General features: G+C 48.1%; 1 protein-coding gene across 2 annotated transcripts in view; it reads left to right on the top strand.

The window, feature by feature from the left end:
• fmn1 (formin 1) overlaps window positions 1-23,454 on the top strand; it is a 34,174-nt gene that overhangs the window by 6,157 nt on the left and 4,563 nt on the right. For both annotated transcript variants that reach the window (XM_031581927.2, XM_031581926.2), the window contains exons 3-14: window positions 741-910; window positions 7,081-7,192; window positions 8,422-8,483; window positions 8,858-9,573; window positions 10,430-10,571; window positions 11,959-12,046; window positions 13,476-13,537; window positions 13,686-13,774; window positions 14,089-14,218; window positions 14,559-14,705; window positions 14,855-14,914; window positions 15,008-15,128. In XM_031581927.2, coding sequence (XP_031437787.1) covers window positions 741-910; window positions 7,081-7,192; window positions 8,422-8,483; window positions 8,858-9,573; window positions 10,430-10,571; window positions 11,959-12,046; window positions 13,476-13,537; window positions 13,686-13,774; window positions 14,089-14,218; window positions 14,559-14,705; window positions 14,855-14,914; window positions 15,008-15,128 — 1,899 coding nt within the window. The remainder of the gene's footprint in view (window positions 1-740; window positions 911-7,080; window positions 7,193-8,421; window positions 8,484-8,857; window positions 9,574-10,429; window positions 10,572-11,958; window positions 12,047-13,475; window positions 13,538-13,685; window positions 13,775-14,088; window positions 14,219-14,558; window positions 14,706-14,854; window positions 14,915-15,007; window positions 15,129-23,454) is intronic.

Here is a 23,454-nt window from a genome sequence, read left to right as displayed (position 1 = left end):
GCAGACAGCATTCGTTATTATGCTTGTGATTAAAACAGGGATATTTTGAATAGGTCTTTTAGGGTTTAGGTTGAATAGGTTTTTAAATATTCAGCCATTTCTCATCTACAGAAACTTGCTTTGCATTCTGCTGCAGTACCACATGATGTCCAATAGGCGGTGTTGTGGTCCTTTGCATTTATAGTTTGCCTGATGCCAAGTCGTGAACTCTCTGAAGCAATTGTACATTTTCTCAGGGCGCTGAGAATAAAAGCTGACACAGAGTACACAATAGTCTTACAATAGTCTTACTTCTGTTTGTTTTTTTTATCTAGCCAAGCAATTTGATTATTCTAGCCTGCCTCCATCTATTGACTAAGATCTGAGCTGAAACATAGGATTGACAGGAACAATGCTGTTCAAGCAAAAAAAAAACAATGAAGAAATGCTTTAAAAGTTCTTTGGAATTTTAGAATGCTGTTTGGATGACTGAGGTCAGTCAGTCCATGCCTCAAATTAGCATCCCAATCTTCGGCTAGCCAAGATCTTTTCCCCTCCTTCACCTGAATAACAGAAAACATATGCTTTGGGAAGCTTTGTGTCCGACTGAAAAATAAATGCTTGGGATTCGTGTCCACTTAAAACTAATAGGGTCCTTTTGACTTCATAGAATCATTGTGTGGTGGGTGACATGTGTATCTATGCAAACCTTTTTTTTAAACTGCATCAGCGTGTTTTTTGTTACCTCATGTTCCCTACAGAGGAGTCGTTATTAAACCAGGAGGATGACTGGCACCTGGACCTGGATTTCTCCTGCTGTAAGTCAGTGGCCCAGGCTTCCAGGCTCAACCACGCAGACTTCCTGAGGATCACGCCCCCGGAGCATGACATCATCAGTGATGCTCCATTCTCTCCTGACCTGGTATTTGTAGTAAGTATTTAATGTCACACTCTCCAACTTCCCCTCAAGATGTGTTGCAATAGATGGTTTGTGGACAACACAGTTATTCATTTCACAGTATGCAGTTTGCTAGTCTGGTTCAACCAATAAACTGTAATATTTTGTAGTAAGTTTCAGAGTCTGTAGTCATAATAGTGTCATTTACACAACATCAGAGACTAGAAATGTAGACTGGACCCACTTCATTATGACCACATGCAGTGTGTGTGTGTGTGTGTGTGTGTGTGTGTGTGTGTGTGTGTGTGTGTGTGTGTGTGTGTGTGTGTGTGTGTGTGTGTGTGTGTGTGTGTGTGTGTGTGTGTGTGTGTGTGTGTGGACCCACTTCAGTATGTCCACTCTGAGTTTCCTCCTCAAACATGAGAGTGATGGTGACTGCTGCTGTGTGTGTGTGTGTGTGTTCCTCAAACATGAGAGTGATGGTGACTGCTGGGTTTAACTTATAAATACAAAATGAAGGCCCCATACGGATTACCCATATCAGTTCTGGGGACCGCAAATGAAGATGATTTATTGTGTTGTAAACTTGAACTGAACTTGTGCTTACACTGGGCTTTTGCCCCCTGCGTCTGTCCGTGTGCGGTGGGCTTGCACAGGAAGCAGTCGTCTGCCTGGTCAGGAGAATTATGCTGATCGCCAGCTGTCTGCACTTCCTTAAAGCGAGCACCTGGCCCTTAAGCTGATTTAAAGGACATTTTCCCTCACTGCTCACTCAGTCTGCCCTTCACTGAAGGCTTGCCACTGACACTGCATGTAGGAAAAAGCTTAGAGTCCGCTCTACCTTTTCATGCTGAGGTATACTGTAGGGTGGGTCATTTTAAAGCGGTGGTTCAGCAGTCAGGTATTACTTTTAGGCATGTCTTCATCAGCACAGACACAGACAGTATTTTATTTAACAAATCACCAACTAACATATGACCTCACCAATACTCTAAGACCTTCTCTTACACATTTAACTTCTCTTTCCCTAACATGTATTTACTCTTACAAGTTATTCACACATGCCCCATATTTGCACAGATGCAGACATGCATGTAAACACACACACACACACACACACACACACACACACACACACACACACACACACACACGCCCATGTAATGTTCACACACACACACACAGTTCTATTTAAACTGTTCTTGTTAGGATTGAAGCCCGTGTTTAACATAGCTGTCATCAACAGAATATAATTTCCATGTACGAAGAGTCCAATTACTTTTGCAGACAACATTGGAAATGTTAAAGCTTAAAATTAAATGGCAAAATACATGTTCTTTTAAATGTTAAAAAGTTATTTTTTCTATTTTTATCAAAATTGTTTTTATTTAAAACCTAATTTACAAATTATTACTTATTATTACTACTTTAAAGTATCCTTATACACTGGTACTAAACTTTTGATAATGAGCTGTGAAGTTGTTGCATATGAAAGGAGTTTTCCACAGACTGTATTAGCAGAGGCTAACCCCTCATAAGTGAGCAGTGAGTCATATCTCTCCCTGGCCAGAGAGTATCTTGCACTCACTGAAGTAACGGCCCGTTCTGAGTACCATGTTTGTACATCTGATGATGGTGTCAGTTGTCAATTTAGTTCTCCAATTCTTAACACATTAATTTAGCCTGAATACATAAGTTTGGATAAATGGATTTCTGATGCATAGAACATGCTGTACATGTGCAGGCATAAAACAGTGTGATTTTGGTCTGCTTAGCATGTTGGATTTTCCTAAAAACTATAGTTTTTTCTACTTCCTGGATGCAAAATAAAAGCAACTTCACCATGCGTTGCTTGCTAGTGCTGTAACATGAGGTACTATGGGTGTGGCCTGGTTTGAGTGGCTTATCAATGTGATTAGTGCTCTTGTCCTGAGGACTGGGGAGACAGGAGCCCTTCTGGTCCGCTGACACACAGTACAGATCAGACACCTGACGCCAGCTCTGTGTGTGTTTACGTCTGTGTTTATATATACATGTGTGTGTGTGTGTGTGTGTGTGTGTGTGTGCGGTGCGTGCGCGCCCGTGCGTGTGTGTGCGTGTGCGTGTGTCCGTTTATCTGTGTGTGTGTGTGTGTGTGTGTGTGTGTGCGTGTGCGTGTGTGTGTTTATCTGTGTGTGTGTGTGTGTGTGTGTGTGTGTGTGTGTGCGTGTGTGTGTTTATCTGTGTGTGTGTGTGTGTGTGTGTGTGTGTGTGTGTGTGTGCGTGTGCGTGTGTGTGTTTATCTGTGTGTGTGTGTGTGTGTGTGTGTGTGTGTGTGTGCGTGTGTGTGTGTGCGTGTGTGTGTTTATCTGTGTGTGTGTGTGTGTGTGTGTGTGTGTGCGTGTGCGTGTGCGTGTGTGTGTTTATCTGTGTGTGTGTGTGTGTGTGTGTGTGTGTGTGTGTGTGTGTGTGTGTGTATGCCATCTCAAGTGGGGTGTGGTGTGCTTCTCTGCTCCAACTTACACACTCTTGGGCGTAGCCAAACATCCTGGTCACAGGGCATAGGAGGAGAGATTGAACTTTAGGGGAGTAGTGTTTGTCCACGAGGGCATCTGTACTGGTCTACACTACGCCATGGGGAACATGCCCTTGCAGTGATGCTTACTAACTCCTCTTCAGTCGCTGGACGTTGAGGCAGGGGACCAGTTCAAACCAGATAGGAGAGGATAAGAACTGCAGTGAAAGGACTGGCAGACATCCTTCTGCGCTCCCACTGAGCCCGACCTCAGTCTATGACTCGCTTCTTCTCCACAACCACAACCAGCTTCTGCGTGGCAGCGGACGGCCGGAATTTTCCTGGCGAGGCTTCCTCTGGAAACTTGCATAGAAGAGGGATGCTTCGAGAACTATGAAGAATTTAGAAAAAGCTTTAAAGTTTTTGATTTGGATTGTGTACCATTGACAGTGACAATTTAAGCATATGAGGCTTAAACTGGATCTTTGATTTATGGGATGTACTTTTTACCCACACAAAAAATGAATATTGTGTTGTGTGGGATTACCATTGTCTCCTGAATTTAGTTTGCCATATGGATTCACTTTGTTGTTCCAGGAAATTGAGACCTATGTGTCAGTAGGCAGTAGGATGCTGTGCTGATCCTAGTGAAGTCTTGTAGCCGGCTGTCAAACATGGAAATCGACCCAGCCACTCACGCAGACTCTGCCCCTGTGTCCTTCCTCAACAAATTTGCCACCATTTTCACACAGGCCGACAAAGTACCGACTGACACAACTGAAGAGAGGTTGTTCACGTTTTTCCGGACCTTGTCCGAGAGAGATCTGCGCATCAGGAATGTGGACGACCCAGCCAAAACCGTGGGATGGAGGGACGAGCCACAGAAAAAAGAGGGACTGACAGGAGATTTGAAAAGAGTGAACGTTGTGGGTCAGAACGAAAACACTAAAACAATAAGCGATGAAATGGAGAGCAGAGAGGGTTTCTTTTATTCAGATGTGTCCTCTTCGAGGCCAGATCAACCCAAGAGTCAGCCAGACTCAAACGTAAAGCCACTTTCAGTGATGTGCTCTGCTTGTTCTGAACTTGGAAACAAGATGTCTGATGGTTCTGAACTTGGAAACAAGATGTTTGAAAGTTCTGAACTTGGAAACAAGATGTCTGAAAGTTTTGAACTTGGAAACAAGATGTCTGAAAGTTCTGAATTTGGAAACAAGATGTCTGAAAGTTCTGAACTTGGAAACAAGATGTCTGGTAGTTTTGAACTTGGAAACAAGATGTCTGATAGTTTTGATCTTGGAAACAAGATGTCTGGTAGTTTTGAACTTGGAAACAAGAAAATGGCTGGCAAAATGGAATCTACAGCAGAGAATTCCGAAGAGCAACAATCCAAATCCCCCAGCACAGCAGGCGATGAGCTACTGGAGCCAAACTTCACTGTCAAGAGACCTCATGAAAACCAGAAGGATTATGTTGAAACGAATGATCAAGCCCAGCTATGCTCAGAGGTTAATCAAGAATGTGTCTTTGATGGAGTCAAAGAGTCAAAAGAGCTTGGTGAGTTTACAGACATCAGAGAAAACCAGACATCTCTAAATATGGACAGTCAGGATCAGTCCGGAGACCTACGTCAGAAAAACACCAATGGTCAAGATCAAAGCAATGATGCAAACGGTGACAAATTATCTGGAAACAACCCAGATCAGCAGATGTTCATGGGTAAATGTAATCAGGTAATTTCTCCTGAAAGAAACACAGATGATGCAAAAATTGCCCATACTGAAGGAAGATCAAACGACCAGAATGTTCCACTGGTTTGTGTGAATCATGTTGATCGTGAGAATCATGAGAGCACACAACACAATGAACCTACAAAAATCAGCGAACCAGGTGAATCTACTCATGCGGATATCTCAAATCTACTCGTGAACAGTAAGAATGCCAAAGCTCCTGCAGAGAGTCAGAAGTCTGTTTCTGACTTCAACCAGACCTCTACAAACTGCCAGGATAGCTCTACAGTCCGCACAGATCAGAGAGTATCTATGAGAGACATCACTGAGGAGGATAATGCCATAAGCCCTCTCCCCGAAGTGCAAATGAATGTGAGGAGCAAAGAAGAGGCATGTCTTAGGAGAAAAGAGCAACTAGACAAATCTGAACAGGACCTTTCTACTGAAGTTCCAGCTGGTCATCTTAGTCCATATTCGGAAAGGACTGGAGCCTCCAGCCCAGATATGCACCCACACACCAGAACAGTGTTGATCACCATGGTCAAGGTGGAGCAGCCAAGTATTTCAGGGGCTGGGGATTGTCCAAGTGGAGACTCCAGTGTGGCTTCCCATCCTGAAGGTGGCGCTACAAACACAAAGGCTGATGAGGACTCAGCTCACACGCAGAGTGTGTCTGGAAAAGGTCCTCCATCAGAACGAGAGGGCAACAACTCTGAGGGTGAAAAACAAGAAGTAGGGAAAGGTGAGACGAGTGAAGATGAAAAAAGAGAAACAGACAGTGTGATGGTCGGGGGACCCTCCTCCCCTGTGTGTCCCCCGGGATCACCCACAACCGAAGGAGCTCCATCTCCACACCCGCCGTCAGCTGACACCGTTCAGCTGCAATCCCTCTTCAGTGGACGGCTGCAGAGAGGAAGGACCCACGAGGAGAAGGAGGCCGCAGACCAACCCCCGGCCCCAGACCAGAAGGCGAAGCCTGTCAGGAGGGGCCTGTTCCCCAAGCAGTCACCCACAGGGCAGAGTCCCAGCAGAGAGCCAGGGGAACCATGGGGAGGCTTCCTGGAGCAGCTCTCTCAGCTTCTGAACCTGGACCGCCACAAGGTGGAGGAGAAGACAGAGGAGAGAGGACAGACAGAGGCAGAGGAGAGAGGACAGACAGAGGAGAGAGGACAGACAGAGACAGAGGAGAGGGGACAGACAGAGGCAGAGGAGAGAGGACAGGCAGAGGAGAGAGGACAGACAGAGGAGAGAGGACAGACAGAGGAGAGAGGAGAGACAGAGACAGAGGAGAGAGGACAGACAGAGACAGAGGAGAGGGGACAGACAGAGGAGAGAAGACAGACAGAGGCAGAGGAGAGGGGACAGACAGAGCAGCAGGAGCAGCAGACTGGGCAGCTCCACAGCGAGAGTGGCAAAGGGGAGCTCAAACAAGAGGAGAAAAAGAAGGAGGTGAAAGAAGAAAAGGAGAAAGGGGAGGCAGAGGAGGGGGAGAAGAAGGAGAAGATGGAGTCACTACCTGCTACCAAGCCTGCGGAGGAGAACAAGAAAGCCACTGGCACCGAGTCAGCGCTCGACGCCTTCAGGGCCTTCTTCACCCCAAAGCCCATGAAGAGGCCCACCATACACAGAGACATGGAGGCGGTGAAAAGGAAGTTCCGGAGCGACACAGAAATGCTGAGAGCCGTCTTTGAGAGAAACTCGCCAAAGACTGGCAAGGCAAACTCAAAGGTTAGGTGAACACAGTGAAAAAGCAAGGTTTAGATGTCACATGGTTTAGATGTCACATGAGGAACAGTATGGCTACTATGATATATGAGACATTTTGTTTGTTTTTATTAATTTACATTATTTTTATTTATTCATTTTTGTCTTCTTCGTTGTAGATGCAATGTCGTTCCATGAGCTAATTCGTTCTCTCACAGTCAACACTGTCAAAACCTCACTGTCGAATGTCGTGTTGTTCCCTCTTTGTTCTCCAGCCCGAGGGCTCCCCCCCTGCAGAGAGTGAGGAGAGGACACCCCGGCGCCTCCAGGCCGTTTGGCCTCCGCCGAAGCCCAAAGACGAGGTGGGGCTCAAGTACACAGAAGCAGGTAGGATCTCATTACCAGCAGGTCAATGTTTGCTCAGTGCTAAGTGTTTGCCCTGGGTTTAACCCACAGAACTTGTGGTGATAAACTGTCTCAAGGTGAAATTACAGACAGCGTGGACGAATGGTAGCAGGAGTGTCAGACTGCAGATAGAGTGAAAGAGAGAGTGAGAGAGTGCACATAGAAAGTTAGAGAGTGCATCCAAAGAGTGAGAGAGTGCACATAGAAAGTTAGAGAGTGCATCCAAAGAGTGAGAGAGTGCACATAGAAAGTTAGAGAGTGCATCCAAAGAGTGAGAAAGTGTGCATAGAAAGGTAGAGGGAGCACAAAAAGATGGTGGAGTAGCCCTGCACATCGAGAGAGTGAGATGATGCACATAGGCTGACAGAAAGAGTGTCACATTGAGTGAAAGAGTGCACACAATAAGAGAGTGCACATAGACGATGAGAGAGCCCTGAAAGAGTGAGCACATTTTAAAAAGAAAGACAAAAAGTGTACAGAATGAAGACAAGACTGACAGAAGTCTACGAGAACGCTCATATTGCACTCTGACAGAAGTCTAAGAGAACGCTCATATTGCACTCTGACAGAAGTCTAAGAGAATGCTCATATTGCACCTAGTGACAAGTAAAGCCTGCAGGGCTTTTAAGTGCAGCTTTTGCTGTTTGTCACCGAAGGACAAACACTGTAAATGAGCTCAGCGGTGCAAATGTGATTGCTCTGCAGCAGTTGAATGTTATCTTATGTTCTGTGTTAATGCATCAGTTCCTTTCAGACAAACATCAAGCTATAGTGTAACTGTGACCTTCAGAAGTGCAAATGTTTGAGGAAGAGTGAGCAGCCATGATGGTTTGATTATGGCTGATAGAGACTCTCTCTATCAGCCATGAGGGTGTGCCTGGAGTCGAGGCATCCACCTTCTGCACACAACTTCACACTTCACACAACTTCACACTTCCCTGCTGCAGGGCATGCTTATGTTAGTGCCACCTACACTGTTGGTTAAATTCTTCATCTCGTTGAGACATACACACTTAAAACAGTGCTCACAGCGCCCCCTTGTGGTGTCTAAGTGATTGTGGTCTCTAGCTTGTTACCCATTAGCAACCACACAGATATGTTATGTGTCTGTGTGCCTGTGTAAGCGATAACACCATTAAAACATTAATTGCCATAGGTCAACATTAGGCATTAGCATGACGGTCTATAAAGGGTTTTTATCATGTTTTTAGAACACCAGGCAGCCCTTCTGCAGCTGAAGAGAGAGTGCAAAGAAGAGGTGGAAAACTTACAAGTAAGTATGACTATGTTCCCTTGGCTATAGCAGTCAGTGCTGTATAAGGTTTGGTTTTTTTAATTGCTTTAAAGGTGCAGTCCACAATTGTAATCCAATACACTTTTTGTCAAATCCAGCTAATTGTTCGTCATGGTCCTCTAGCTGTCCATTCTGTGTGTTTGCCTCTGTAAATGAGAAACAAACACAATGGCTCAGACCGAGCTAAACACAATTCCAGCCAATTAACACGTTGCTTCAGGTGCACATAAGGGAGGGATGTAATTTGATTGGCTGTTCAGTTGGCTCAAATATCAACCTTCGCCAGAATCACAGACTACCTTTAATTATCAGTAATTACGATGACTACACACACCGATTTGCTCTCCCTACAGGCCGATTTTGAGCTGCAGCTCTTCCGTGTCCGAGGGGAGACCGCTGAGAACGTGTCCAGCCTGGAGGACGCCTTGGCTGAACTGCAGAAGGACAAGGACAAGCGTGGGGACTTCCGAGATGCATGTGTGTCCACCGAGGACGATCTCTCACCCAGAACCTTCCGGACCGTTTGCGTCCAGACGGATAGAGAGACCTTCATCAAGCCGACCGAGGACGAGGAGTACAGAAGCAGCAGCCAGAACGGCTGCCACAGCGTTCCCAAAAAACTCAACCTCGCCTCCCTAAATCTCGGCCTCACAGGGAAAAATGAGCAGGCTCCAGTGCAGGGGCCTCCCCCTCTGCTTCTTCCCCTCCAATCAGATTGTTCGACGACATCATCTTCACCCATGTCGCCAGGTTACACTGACTTGACTCCACCCCCTGCGCCTCCACCTCCTGGTTCTGTGAACTCCACTTCCTGTTGTCAAGTTTCTCAGGCACCTGGCGGGCCCCCCATCCCACCTCCACCTCCACCACCTGTGCCTTCATGTGGTCCCCCTCCTGCACCACCTCCTCCTCCCCCACAGGGTGCCGGTCCTGTGCCTCCCCCTCCTCCTCCTGGAGTTGGTTTCGCCCTGAATTCATCTCTGGAGAAGCCCCCCCGGAAGCCAGCGTTGGAACCTTCCTGCCCCATGAAGCCCCTCTACTGGACGAGGATTCAGATTCAAGGCAACAAGTAGGTCTCCTGCCTAAGCTGTGTCCTTTGTGTAACACAATCTGAATTCCCCCCTTTTTGTGTGGGTTTTATGCATATCGACCACTGACATTTCCCGTTAGTGACACCAAAGCCTAGGCAAAACAGCTTTGTTTTTCTCTCATTTTCAAAGTCATTTTTGTATTCAGTGAAAGGGTTCCATGAGAAAAAAAAGTACTTCTCACATGATCTAAAGGTAGATAGGATACGTATATAAACACGTTAGTGCTTACTTAAACACACCGCACCACAAAATGGCCAAGTGTTGGGGTGTCGCTGACAGAAGCATTGCCCAAAGTGTGGGCGCAAATGGTCCCATTACACAACTTTCCTTAAGATCATCCAGACGCGTCCTGACTGAGCGCTGCCTGAAACACGAACCTAGCATTTGCAGCTGTTTTTTTGCAGCCATCGTCTTGGGAGGTTTTCGAGACACAGCACAGCGATTGCAGCCCTGAGGTCTTCATGGTGAGCCGGTCGCAGATGGCGATGGAGGGCGTCCAGAACCGCTGCTGGTGGTATCGATTTCTGTGGGATTGCGACGGCGTCCGCCGACTGACTCTCGCTCTGTTCCTACTGCGCCGTAATCTGATGCCTTGTCATGCTCTGTCTTTCTTAGGGCGCTCTGTCTAAGCCAGAGAGGGCTAGTCAGTGAAGTGTAGCTGCATTATTATTGGGCTTGGCCCGGCTGAGCTGTTTCAACAGATCAACAAATCAAATCGAGTCTTGCGGGGGTCATCCTCACCCCTTCAGGTCATCGTTGCTCTGGAACCCGAAAATACTTTTGGGGATCTTCATCTCTGTCCCTTTGTTTATTTATTTATGTTTATTTTGGCAGCAATGACACACTGTGGAGTTCTCTGGAGGAGCCACACATCGTTGACCCCCATGAGTTCGAGGACCTGTTTGCCAAGGCTTCACTGCAGACCAAACGGAAGCGTCTCTCGGAGGCCTACGAGAGGAGAAACAAGGCCAAGAAGGTCGGAACACGATTGGTGATGCAGGCTCAGAGAAAGTGTGGTGCAATGTGTGTCCACTAGGGGGACTATTAACCTGACTTATTGCATACAGTCTAAATTAAGTTCCCTGAGCTGACCACACAGAAGTCTCTTAAACTAAAGATATAAAGTCATGGGTCAGAGTTAAAAAAAAATTGATGATACTGTAACTAATGTTGTCATGCTTTCCCTAATGATTTCGAACCTAACTTTAATTATTATAACAAATAAATAAATAAACAAGTAAACTAGAAGGGCACTGGGAGAGTGCAGACCTCCGCCATGTTAACGAAAATGAATAATTTGGATGGTTCATATCCGCTCCAAGTTTCATTAGAAAACCAGCCAGACAGACAGACAGACAAACAAACTGGACTGAAAGCAGAACCTCCTTAGTGGAGGTAACAATAATCATCTTCAGGTAATATAAACACTGTGCTACTCATTATGTGTCAGTGTATAAATTGGACAGAATTAAGTGTCTGTGTGCGCAACAGCAATGTAAAAAAGTTTATGAAAGTTAAGTTAAGTTCAGTTTATTAAGAGAGAGAAGCTCTTACAGTTGTCCCAATTATTTTTGACAATGACAAATAAAAAACATGCAGGGCCCATTAAAGATGATTGACCTACATTTGTAGAACTGAACAATACTGAAAATATAGCCAGAACATGGAATCAGCATCCTGACATTCAATCATTTCCAAGTAATTTAAAACGTTCTGCTTTTGCACAAGTGGGAGGCAAAAAAAAGGCAGTGATGTTCTCTTCCCTGCAAAATGTTGGTCATGGGAAATGCTGTGCTTCCATTAGCATTCTGCAAGTTAAGAGGCGTTCGCCCGAGCGAATGAAGCTTGCTGACAGTGGCGGTCGCTCTGGCCTAAAATGCCCCTGTTTGATGTAGCCAGAGTGCTGGCTAAAGCTCCGGCCCAGTGAGAATATATTGTCTTCGCAGTTTTTAATAACAGGATGCTGCGTTTGGCTCTGTAATTTCTCCCCAAATTAACATAATTGTGTGCAATTTGTAAATAAGGAGAACTGGAGGAGAACCCAAAGTGCATATTTCCTCCTAAACACTTAAGACCGTATGAGAAATGTGATCATTTTGTTATTATTCCTGGCTTGGCATCCGGACTTTCCACAGTCATATTCTACCCCCTTTTCCCTGACACTTAAGTAAGGGGAGAGAATATGTTTCAGAGAGAGTGAGAGAGAGAGGGAGAGAGAGAGAGAGAGAGAGAGAGAATATGTTTTGCAATAAACCACTGAGGAAGCCCTGTCCATTTTTAACCTTCAGAGTTCAAAGTTTATTACAAAAAGTAAACAACAGAAAAAACAATTCCTTCATGTGCTCTTTCCAAACCTTTTCTAGATCATCAAGCTCCTGGACAGTAAGCGTTCCCAGGCTGTCGGCATCTTCATATCCAGCCTCCATCTGGAGATGAAGGACATCAAGCAAGGTGAGCCCCACCGTCACGTGTGTGTGTGTGTGTGTGTGTGTGTGTGTGTGTATGTGTCTGTATGTGGAGATGGAGATCAAGCAGGGTGAGCCCCACCGTCACACGTGTGTGTGTGTGTGTGTGTGTGTGTGTGTGTGTGTGTGTGTGTGTGTGTGTGTGTGTGTGTGTGTGTGTGTGTGTGTGTGTGTGTGTGTGTGTGTGTATGTGTCTGTATGTGGAGATGAAGGACATCAAGCAGGGTGAGCCCCACTGTCACACCCCAACTGCTGCACACCTTTAGTGACATCTGGAAGCCAAAATAGCAAAACGTGTGTGTGTGTGTGTGTGTGTGTGTGTGTGTGTGTGTGTGTGTGTGTGTGTGTGTGTGTGGGTGTGTGTGTTGGTGTGTGTGTGTGTGTGTGTGTGTGTGTGTGTGTGTGTGTATGTGTGTGTTTGTGTGTGTGTGTGTGTTTGTGTGTGTGTGTGTGTGTGTATGTCTATGTGGACTCGCATCCTTTCTTGAAGCGTACTCAATTTGCCCAAAAAAATGTGTTGAATGACAGACCTTGCTGCATATTGACCCCCCATCTCCCATAATGGAAAACAGTAGTGCAAGCATGAATGTCGTTCAGACAGTCTGGTTTGGTGAAGCACTAATCTCATCCCAAACCGCCCCCCCACAGCATGCCACACACAACCCTCGCCCCCGCTGAGCTTAAAACCCCTAGTGGCCCAGCTGTGGCCTTTAAATTGATATGTATATCCACAGAGCAGGAATCTGCCACTCTGGTCTCTGTGCTGGGGGAGTCAGACTGCTTTGGCTGTCTGTGTGCTAACGGGTTTCGGTCAAGCTCTGTCAATATTGGTCCATCGTCCCCCCGTCCCCCCACCCTTCTTTCTTTCTTTCTTTCTTTCTTTCTTCCTCTATTTCTTTCTTTCTTCCTCTCTTTCTTTCTTTCTTTCTTTCTTTTTTTCCTCTCTTTCTTTTTTATTTCTTCCTTTGGTATTCATTCAATGGGAGCCAGCCAAACACAAATTGTCCAGAGACACAGATCTGAGGCACTGAGGTCTCCATGGATACTGGGGGCGGGGGACGATATGTTGTTGTTTCTCCATTCTTTTCATCAACTTTAAGCTGGGGGAAAGCCTAGTTGATATCCGTTTTTTCTCCTAAGCACTGTCAAGAGTTTGTCATAAATAGTATGCTGCTCGCTTCCCCCGTCAAAAAATCTCTCTGCAGGCCAACACAGGGCTTGGTGCAGCGTAAGCTTTTTAATGTGGCGCGCTTCACCTAATGACAATGTTTCTTGGCAAACAACCCATGTACACATCATAGCCTATTAATGGCCAACCAGCCCCAAGACCCCCACAGCCCGCCTATGAAGTCAACTACCCAGGCTGCAATTTTACAGTCTGTAGTGATTCATTACTGTACATTTTCCCTCTCAAGCTGTTCTGACCATGGACAACCCTGTGGTGGATCTGGAGACCATTGAGGCTTTGTATGAAAATGCAAGTATTCACTTTTCACATTCCCCTTATGCCACGTGTGCATTTTAAATAGGTTTTGTCATGGATGTTCGTTGTACTGGTATCTTCCTCGTCCAGTTTTCCAGCTGAGGGCTACTTTATTGGTTGTTTTGCTTCTTTTCGCTCTCAGAGAGCTCAGCCAGGGGAGCTGGAGCTGCTGAAGAAACACTACGACACTTCAGATGAGGAGCAGATCAAGCTGCTGGACAAGCCAGAACAGTGAGCGTTTACTACTGTTACATGTCCTCTTTATCCACTCAATGTTGTATTGGGCCATATCTCCTGAAAATCCACTTTTCATTCACTTTGTTTCACTATATTCCATGTTCCTCTTTATTGATTAATCCACTCCTCAACATGTAGGAAACCTTTTTTATTTAATTTTGGTTTGTCCTTTGGATTAAAAGTAAAATGACAAAATAGCAGTTCTACTGATAAATGCTGAATTAAAAGCTTTGCACATTCACAGTTTCATTCATTTTGTTCAACACTGTGCATTTTCTGTCCACTTTACTTCATCTTTCACCGGACAGGTTCCTGTACGAACTCTCCCAGATCCCTGATTTCTCTGGCCGTGCTCGTTGCCTCATATTTCAGTCTGTGTTCACAGACAGCATCGCAGCCATCCGGCGCAAGATGGAGATTGTTTCTCGAGTCTGCAAGGTGAACATGTCCTCAGCACCAGCATAAAATCACAGCACAAGAACGTTATTCATATGTGTGAAAAGGACAAGTAATGACTAACACAGTAGCAGCAAATTGACAGTAATAACTGTAGAAGACATAATATTGTGTGCCAGAAAAACACTGAGGAGCAATGCTCTTGCCCCAAGGTCCCAATGCTCTTGCCCCAAGGTCCCATTGCTAGACCAGAGCCCTGGAACATGATGAGCAGAAAAGATGTTCACGTTAGACTGCAGTCGTTTGACTAGAGCTGCTGCTGTTACTTCATTCTCCACCTTTTCTTGACTAAGAAAAGTGAAAAGTTGGTTGACCGTTGCAGGGCCTGCTGGAGAGAGCGAGCGTTCGTCGGGTGATTGGGCTTATTCTAGCGCTGGGGAACTACATGAACGGGGGCAGTAGGATCCGAGGCCAGGCTGACGGCTTCGGTCTGGAGATCCTGCCCAAGCTCAAGGACGTCAAGAGCAGGGTGGGTCCCCTCGCCTCTTTTCCAGGCCTTTGCCTGGGTGTTCCTCATAAAAAAAAACAGAGCCATTTCTTAGTTATTGAGATTGGGATCGAGGCGTTATATGCTGCATTTAAATGTTCTTGGTTTCTGTGTTTGAATCGTACCCTCAGGACAACTGCACCTGCCTGGTTGACTATGTTGTGTTGTACTACCTCCGAAACCTTGATGAGGTGAGGAACATTGCGTCTGGTGTGTTTTGAAGTAACACAATGTAAAACCGATGGCCCCTCAGAACTGACTCTGGTGTTTCTGACCCTCCTCAGCACGCTGGCACTGATAAGAGTGTTTTCCCGTTGCCTGAGCCTCATGACATCTTTCTGGCGGCGCAAGTCAAATTTGAGGACCTATCCAAAGACCTGCGCAAGCTTGGGAAAGACCTTTCAGGTGAGAAAAAAAAATTGTTATTTCAGTTACACCCCACAACAAGATGTCATGTTAGTGTATACCCCAGGAGGGCTGCGGGACAGTCACATTCTTATTTTCTTGCGGAAATGTATTTCTGGTAGGGCTGTCAATCGATAAAAAAAAATTAACTAATTAATCGCACATTTTTAAATTAATTAATCGCGATTAAAAGTTTTTTTTCTTCTTAAGTGTCAGGATCGCTCTCGGGGATGGGACCCGAGTCGCTGGATTTGGGAACCAGCGTTTCAGCCAAGTGTATCAGAGAGGACCCAATAGCAAGATGCAGTTCAAAACTTGGTTTCTTTATTATTTGCAAAAGATGTACTGGCTGATATATCCACATGGATGAAAAATCACCACCTTCAGCTGAACCTGGCCAAAACGGAACTGATGGTCTTCCCAGCCAAACAGGTCATCCACCACAACATCAAGATCAATACTGACTCTTTATCTCTTGCTCCATCCAAAACAGCAAGAAACCTCGGGGTCATTATTGATGACCAACTGACCTTCATGGCCCACATCGCCTCTGTCTCCAGGTCGTGCCGCTTTGCGCTATACAACATCCGCAAAATCAGGCCGTACCTAACCCAGTATGCCACCCAGCTGCTGGTGCAAACCTTGGTGAGCTCCCGCCTTGACTACTGCAACGCCCTCCTAACGGGCCTGCCGGCTTGCGTGGTGAAACCACTACAGATGATCCAGAACGCGGCGGCGCGTCTGGTGTTCAACCAACCGAAAAGGGCACACGTCACCCCGCTACTCATCGAGCTCCACTGGCTGCCAGTAGCTGCTCACATTAAGTTCAAGTCACTTATGCTTGCCTACAGAGTGCTTACTGGTTCTGCTCCCACCTACCTAAATGCTCTTGTAAGGGCAAATGTTACACCCAGGACGCTGCGCTCGTCTAGTGAGCGTCGTTTGGCACTGCCGTCCGTGCAAGCACGGCAATCCAGACTATTTTCATTTGTAGTTCCACGTTGGTGGAACGAACTGCCTAGTACTACCAGAGCAGGGGCCAAAAGTCAAACTTTCAAGCGAGCAGATCAAGTTTTCGCGAGAGTGTATGATAAATTTGAGCGAGCAGACGAAGTTTTCGCAAGAGAGTATGTCAGTCTCTGCGCTCGCAGTTGTTGAATTTCCTCTCGCGGCTGCTAAAATTGAGTGCGCAGAAGAAATTCACGCTTGCGAAAACCTGGAATTCACTCGAATTGACGTTTCCTCGCATGTGTGAGTTGTCACTAAACTGACGCCATAGTCTAACGACCCGATAAGGTCCAGAGGGATTAGGCAGGTATTTGTACCCTGGCTAATTAACAGAAGTGACAATCACAAAATACAAGACAGGTGAGGGCACACAATGGGAAACAGGTGAACACACAAATCACAACAAAGGCGCATGTGTACGAAAACAAGTCCATTCCTTTTTCCCTTGACCACCAGAGGCCGCCAATGTCCCAATACGTGGCAATTGCTGGCAATCGCTGCCAGCATCGTGACAGTACCCCATCTCTAAGGGCCGGCTTCCAGACGGCCCAAAGGCCATAAAACAACACTCCACATAGGGTGGGCGGAGGGGTCCACGGCACGGACGGGGGGACGACAGCTGGACAGGAGCCCAGGGTCAGGCGACTGGCCGGGTGGACAGCCGAACAAGGGCAGCGTATCTGGTGGCCGACCAGGCGGGCGGCTAAACATGGGCCATGTGTCTGGTGGGCGGCCTGGCGGGTGACTCAGCAGGGGCAGAGTGTCTGGTGGGCGACCGGGCGGGCGGCCCAGCAGGAGCAGAGTTATTGGCGGCTGGTCGGGTGGATGACCAGAGTGAGGCGAACAGTCAGGCGAACAGAGATCAAGGAGACCAAGAAGCATCTCCCTGGCCAGGCTCGGGAAGGAGCCGTCAGGGGATGAGGTCAGGATTGCAGCACCAGCGGTGGCTGCCGGGTTAGCGACGGCTGGAGTTGCAGGACCAGTGGCTGGGGCAGTCGCAGCACCGAGGACACTGGAGACAAGGGCACCTGCGCCTGGGACGGGAGCAGGGATGCCTGGGACAAGAACACAGACGCCTGGGGCGCTTGGCACAGGGACAGGGGCGCCTGGGACCGGAGCGCCCGGGGCGGCGGAGTCAACAACAGCGGCGCCATCTGAGACATCAGGGGGTGCTGCTGGGCTGGTGTCGGCAAAGAGGGCTGCTGGGCCCGCATCGGGAAGGGATGCTGGAGGGTCGGGGTCGGCAGCGGTGGCAGCGGGGTCTGGGTCGGCAACGGTGGCTGAGGATTCTGGGTCGTCAGCGGAGTCTGGGTCGGCAGCGGTGGCTGCGGTGGCTGCGGGGTCTGGGTTGGCAGCGGTGGCTGCGGATTCTGGGTCGGCAGCGGTGGCTGCGGATTCTGGGTCGTCAGTGGTGGCTGCGGGGTCTTGGTCGGCAGCGGTGGCTGCGGATTCTGGGTCGTCAGCGGAGGCTGCAGAGTCTGGGTCGGCAGCGGTGGCTGCGGTGGCTGCGGGGTCTGGGTTGGCAGCGGTGGCTGAGGATTCTGGGTCGGCAGCGGTGGCTGCGGATTCTGGGTCGGCAGCGGTGGCTGCGGATTCTGGGTCGTCAGTGGTGGCTGCGGGGTCTTGGTCGGCAGCGGTGGCTGCGGATTCTGGGTCGGCAGCAGAGGCTGCCGGGTCGGGGCTGTTGGCCCCCGGAGCTTCGGCCTCCGGGCTGGCGGCATCGGGGCTGCCTGGTTCGCCGGGGCTGGCGGCATCGGGGCTGCCTGGTTCACTCGGAATGGGGGCATCCGGAACTGCGGCATCCGGGCGGGTGACCCAGTAGGGGCAGAGTGTCTAGTGGGCAACTGGGCGGGCGACCCAGCAGGGGCAGAATGTCTGGTGGACGACCAGGCGGGCGACCCAGCAGGGGCAGTGTGTCTGGTGGGCGACCGGGCGGGCGGCCCAGCAGGGGCAGAGTTATTGGCGGCTGGTCGGGTGGACGACCAGAGTGAGGCGAACAGTCAGGCGAACAGAGATCAAGGAGACCAAGAAGCATCTCCCTGGCCAGGCTCGGGAAGGAGCCGTCAGGGGATGAGGTCAGGATTGCAGCACCAGCGGTGGCTGCCGGGTCAGCGACGGCTGGAGTTGCAGGACCAGTGGCTGGGGCAGTCGCAGCACCGAGGACACTGGAGACAAGGGCACCTGCGCCTGGGACGGGAGCAGGGATGCCTGGGACAGGAACACAGACGCCTGGGGCGCTTGGCACAGGGACAGCTGTGGCTGCGGATTCTGGGTCGGCAGCAGAGGCTGCCGGGTCGGGGCTGTTGGCCCCCGGAGCTTCGGCCTCCGGGCTGGCGGCATCGGGGCCGCCTGGTTCGCCGGGGCTGGCGGCATCGGGGCTGCCTGGTTCACTCGGGCTGGCGGCATCCGGGTTGCCTGGTTCCCTCGGAATGGGGGCATCCGGAACTGCGGCATCCGGGCTGCCTGGTTCACTCGGGATGGGGACATCCAAAGCTGCTGCATCCAGGCTGGGTGCATCTGGATCGGCAGCAGCCGCCATCGGGAGAGCAGGGTTCAGGGCGGCGTCTCTCTGCAGGGCAGAGGCAATGGCGGCCTCAAAGCTGTCCATCGTAACCCGGTCGTAGACCCACAGCATCACTGCCTGGAACGCCCTGAGACTGGAGCACTCGGGCCCTTGCTTCTCCCAGATGGCGGTTGCCAGTGCCAGGGCCCTGCCTGAGAGCAAGACAATCATGAAGACAATGCGCGACTGTTCGGAGGAGAGGGTGACGGACCGGCGCTTCAGCTCCAGATGGCATTGGAGGAGGAAGCGTCTGCAACCACCTGGATTGCCGTTGTAGCGTGGTGGCCCAGGTTGCACGGGGAAATGGACCGAAGTTCCAGTCGTTGCATGTAGCGAAGGTAACGAGCTATGTCCTCCTGCTGGCGAGCGGGATCCTTCTGCTGGATAATATACTCCCGTTGCTCCGCCAAGGCTTGCTCGCCCTGAAGCAGTGTCTCCCTGATCTGCTCCAACGATCGCTGTTGAGTAACACCTGCTGGGTCCATGTTGATCGGGTCGTTCTGTCAGGATCGCTCTCGGGGATGGGACCCGAGTCGCTGGATTTGGGAACCAGCGTTTCAGCCAAGTGTATCAGAGAGGACCCAATAGCAGGATGCAGTTCAAAACTTGGTTTCTTTATTATTTGCAAAAGATGTACTCCAAGCAGCAATAAACCAAAACACAAAAGATCAGGTGCAGGCAAAAGGCCAAAAACTAAGGAGATACAAAATGTAGCTTTCAGGCGGACCTGAATACAAAGCTACCTGAGGCGGCTTGAGAACCGAGACGCGACACGTACCTTAACCACACACTTGTCTCCCTGGGAGAAGACCAAGCCCAAAAAGTGCGTGAGAGCACTAGCTGTGTGGTTAGGCGCTGCGTGTCTTTGCACAAAGACTAAGTGCGTGAGAGCACTGGTCACTAAGTGCTTGAGGGCACTGCTGACTAAGTGCTTGAGGGCACTGCTAGCTAAGTGCGTGAGCGTACTACCAAAAACAAGCTAGGAACAAAAACAGTCTAACGACCCGATAAGGTCCAGAGGGATTAGCCAGGTATTTGTACCCTGGCTAATTAACAGAAGTGACAATCACAAAATACAAGACAGGTGAGGGCACACAATGGAAAACAGATGAGGGCACACAATGGGAAACAGGTGAGGGAACATAACGGGAAACAGGTGAGGGAACATAACGGAAAACAGGTGAACACACAAATCACAACAAAGGCACATGTGTACGAAAACAAGTCCATTCCTTTGTCCCTTGACCACCAGAGGCCGCCAATGTCCCAATACGTGGCAATTGCTGGCAATCGCTGCCAGCATCGTGACATTAAGACTAAATATTATAAATAAACAAGTAATCACTTCAGACAGCGTGCATTTTAGAAACTGTTGTTTAATTGTATTTTTTTTTAAACACAATGGTGCCCCTCGACGGTAAATCGTAAGAATTTCCCCTGAAGCAATCCGAATCACCTCAATCAGCCCACTGTCCTCAACTATGTTGATAGGCCGACAGTCACCGGCAACCCAAATGGTAACCTTTTCACGGACTGGTCTAGTTATTTTCCTAGAGAAGTCATGGAGTGTGGGTTGGCGATCATCTAACCTGGGACTGCTTTCTGTTGGGTGCTTTGCATTAAGGTGATAACTTCAAGACGAGCTGCTTCTGTGATAGCTAAATTCAGCTTGACAAATGCTACATACAACTTTAGTTTTGTCGATTGTTCCGTCATTTTGACTCTTAAACAGAGACTTTCCGGCCAACAATCCCTCAGCTCTCTCCATCTTCATCTACCACAGTGGTTCTCAAACTTTTTCTGTCATTCCCCACTTTGAACAAGGGGGGCTATTCAAGCCCCACCTGTCCCTCATCGCTCCCATAAAATGGTAGGCCAAGCCCCCTACTTACGGGCTACATTGCCCGAGGGGACACAGGTTCAAGTCTGGCCTGATGTAATTTCCCAATCCTCTCCCCACCTCTTCTCCGTCTTGCTTCCTGTCATAACTTCATGTCCTATCCAAATAAAGGCATTAAAAAAAATATTTTTATTTTTTTTATTTTTATTTTTTAAGTTGCGTTAATTGCGTAAAAAAATTGTATCGTGTTAATCGCGGCCACATTAATCGCATGGATTAACGTGTTAACGCTGACAGCCCTAATTTCTAGTCTGTAATTATTGTTAGATGTATTTGTTTTTCAGCGTTCGGCTCGGCAGTGTAATAGGGATGCACCGATACCCCTTTTATCAGACCGAGTATGAGTATGAGTATGAGTATAGGTATGAGTATGATTATGAGTACTTACATTTGTGTACTTGCTGATACCAAGAACTGAAATGCTGGTGTTCTATCAATTTCTCCTACACAACAGTTTCTGGTTGGCTAATCGGACAGGGCCGCAAAAACATAGCATGGCCATAAAATCTTGCTACCAGCTGGTTCCGGTAAGCAATTCTGATAGGACAGAACACCTCCTCACCACAGCCTTGAGTTTAATGTAACGTTCCCAAGAAGTGAAATCGGTGCGTGGTATCAGATAATTGGGTCAATACTGTTGAGTATGAGCGTTGGGCCAATACTGTTGAGTATGAGTATTGGGCCAATACTGTTATCGATATCGGTGCATTCCTACAGTGTACTGAAGGGCTGAGACTTCTGTATTTTTTGCAATAGTTTTTCATATTGCTCCCCCTACCTAACTGCCAAAGTGAGGCACCTGGGCAAAGTGCAAGACAGACTTCAGTTTCTGTTCATAATGTCAAAATGCGTGTTCATACAGTAAGTCTATTGGAATAGTAATAAACACAATGACATGTGATTCTGAAATGATAGGCTACATTAAGAACGGTATCAGATTGCACCGTATCGTATTGCGACACACTATATTCTATCGCACTGAATTGAATCGCACCAAATCATTCCATATAAATATCTATCGCCCCTGAATCGTATCGTAATCTAGATACTTATGGGATCATCTCATGAGATAGAGATGCACACCCCTAGTAATTAGTGTAATTAGTAGTCGTTAAGAAGCCGCATGCAATAGTCAGATCTCTCTATGTCCATCCAGCTGCCCCAGTTCAACCCAAAACACACTCACACTCACACTCACACACACACATACACACACAGACACACTCACACTCACACACACACACACACAGTCACACACACACACACACACACACACACTCACACACACACTCACACTCACACTCACACACACACACACACTCACACTCACACTCACACACACACACACAAACACACACTCGCAAAGATAGTACCACCACCACAAGCAGTAAAAAGCTTTTATTTTCAGATTGAACTCTGGATGATAACCAGGAGTAACTCAATCCCTTTCTCAAATTCCACTCGGCTTAAGCACACTATGGCACTCATTTAAATGGTGAGGATTCGAGAGAGCACTAGGAATGTCCCGGCAACAACTTTGGTCCAGTGCCATGTGCCACAACCATCACAAGGCTGTTTGCACTTAAGGAGTAGCTCTGATGGAGGCATGCTTTCTTGCCCTCCACAGCAAAGCTTATAGCAGCTTTACCAGGCTTCAATCCCTTTTCCATATTTGTCTGTCCCTCAGGGGTACCCATCTTTACACCATCTAATGGCATGCCAGCAAGACCTAAGTGCATTTTTTTTTATATATATAGTGGGTTTATTTTACCCAATACTCTGCAAACGTGAATGTAACTGAAGTGTGTGTTTCTGTGTGTGTGTGTGCTTCTGCCTGTGTATGTGTGTATGTTAGTGTGTGTGTGTGTGTGTGTGTGTGGGTGTGGGTGTGGGTGTGGGTGTTTGATCGAGTGCACTAAAGAGTCTCTCAGAGACTCGCTGGAGTCTCTCTGATTCAGCCATGGCGCCTTGCAGATACGACTGTAATCCTGCCCATCAGATTCTCCGTGTTTGTGTGCGATGCTCCACTCTTGTTGTTCACGTCGCAGTGGGTCGGGAGAGGTGCAGATGCCATGCGGCAGCCCTGTGTTCTTACATAATCTCAGGGAAGCCACAACCTTATCACCCATGTGGACAAGATTTATCTCTGTGTGGCTACTGTGGAGATGGCGATTTGCTCTCTCGCTCTCTTTCTCATACACAGACTCTGTCTCTCTCTCTCTCCCTTTTCTCCTTTGTCTGCGTCTATCTCCACGCTAAACGGTATCTGCTGTGGTTCAGTGTGGGCTCTACAGATCTGTGTTGGAGATTCTTTTCTTCGCCTCTCAACAGGCCGTCCTTATCAGCCGACTCTGAATGCAGCGAGAAGACCTAATCTGGCCTATCACGGTCAACCTTTTGTTCCACTGTTTGAACTGCCCCCATGCCCGTCTTGAACCGTGTGCCTTTTGTTTGTGCTCACTGATGGTTAGTTTGCGCATGGCGGCTGCATTGTGCCTTGGTTTTACTGTTTGTTTTTGTTGTTGTTGTTGTTGTTGCGCTCTGTGGTTTCTGGCCGCTCAAGGTGACCACATCCACTGCGAGCGGCGCGCTGTGAAACAAACTCCCACAAACTCCCACTCTGGGGCGAAAGACAATGTTTTTGTTTTCCTTGAAGACCGTAATAATGATTTTACTGTGCACATACGAGGCCTGTGCCGCACTGTACTAAGTCGATTGGCTGCACGACAAACAAAGTTTCTACATCAACTTTGTTTTCGAAAGTGCTTAAATGGGCTTCACATTTTTACATTTTGAGAGGAATGGAAAACTTGGCACTTTTGTGAAAGAGTTTTACTGGCAGCTATGTAGCTGTG

The sequence above is a fragment of the Clupea harengus genome, chromosome 15 (genome assembly GCF_900700415.2).
Source record: "Clupea harengus chromosome 15, Ch_v2.0.2, whole genome shotgun sequence".
NCBI lineage: Eukaryota > Metazoa > Chordata > Actinopteri > Clupeiformes > Clupeidae > Clupea > Clupea harengus.
This window is presented reverse-complemented; position numbering and strand designations above follow the sequence as displayed.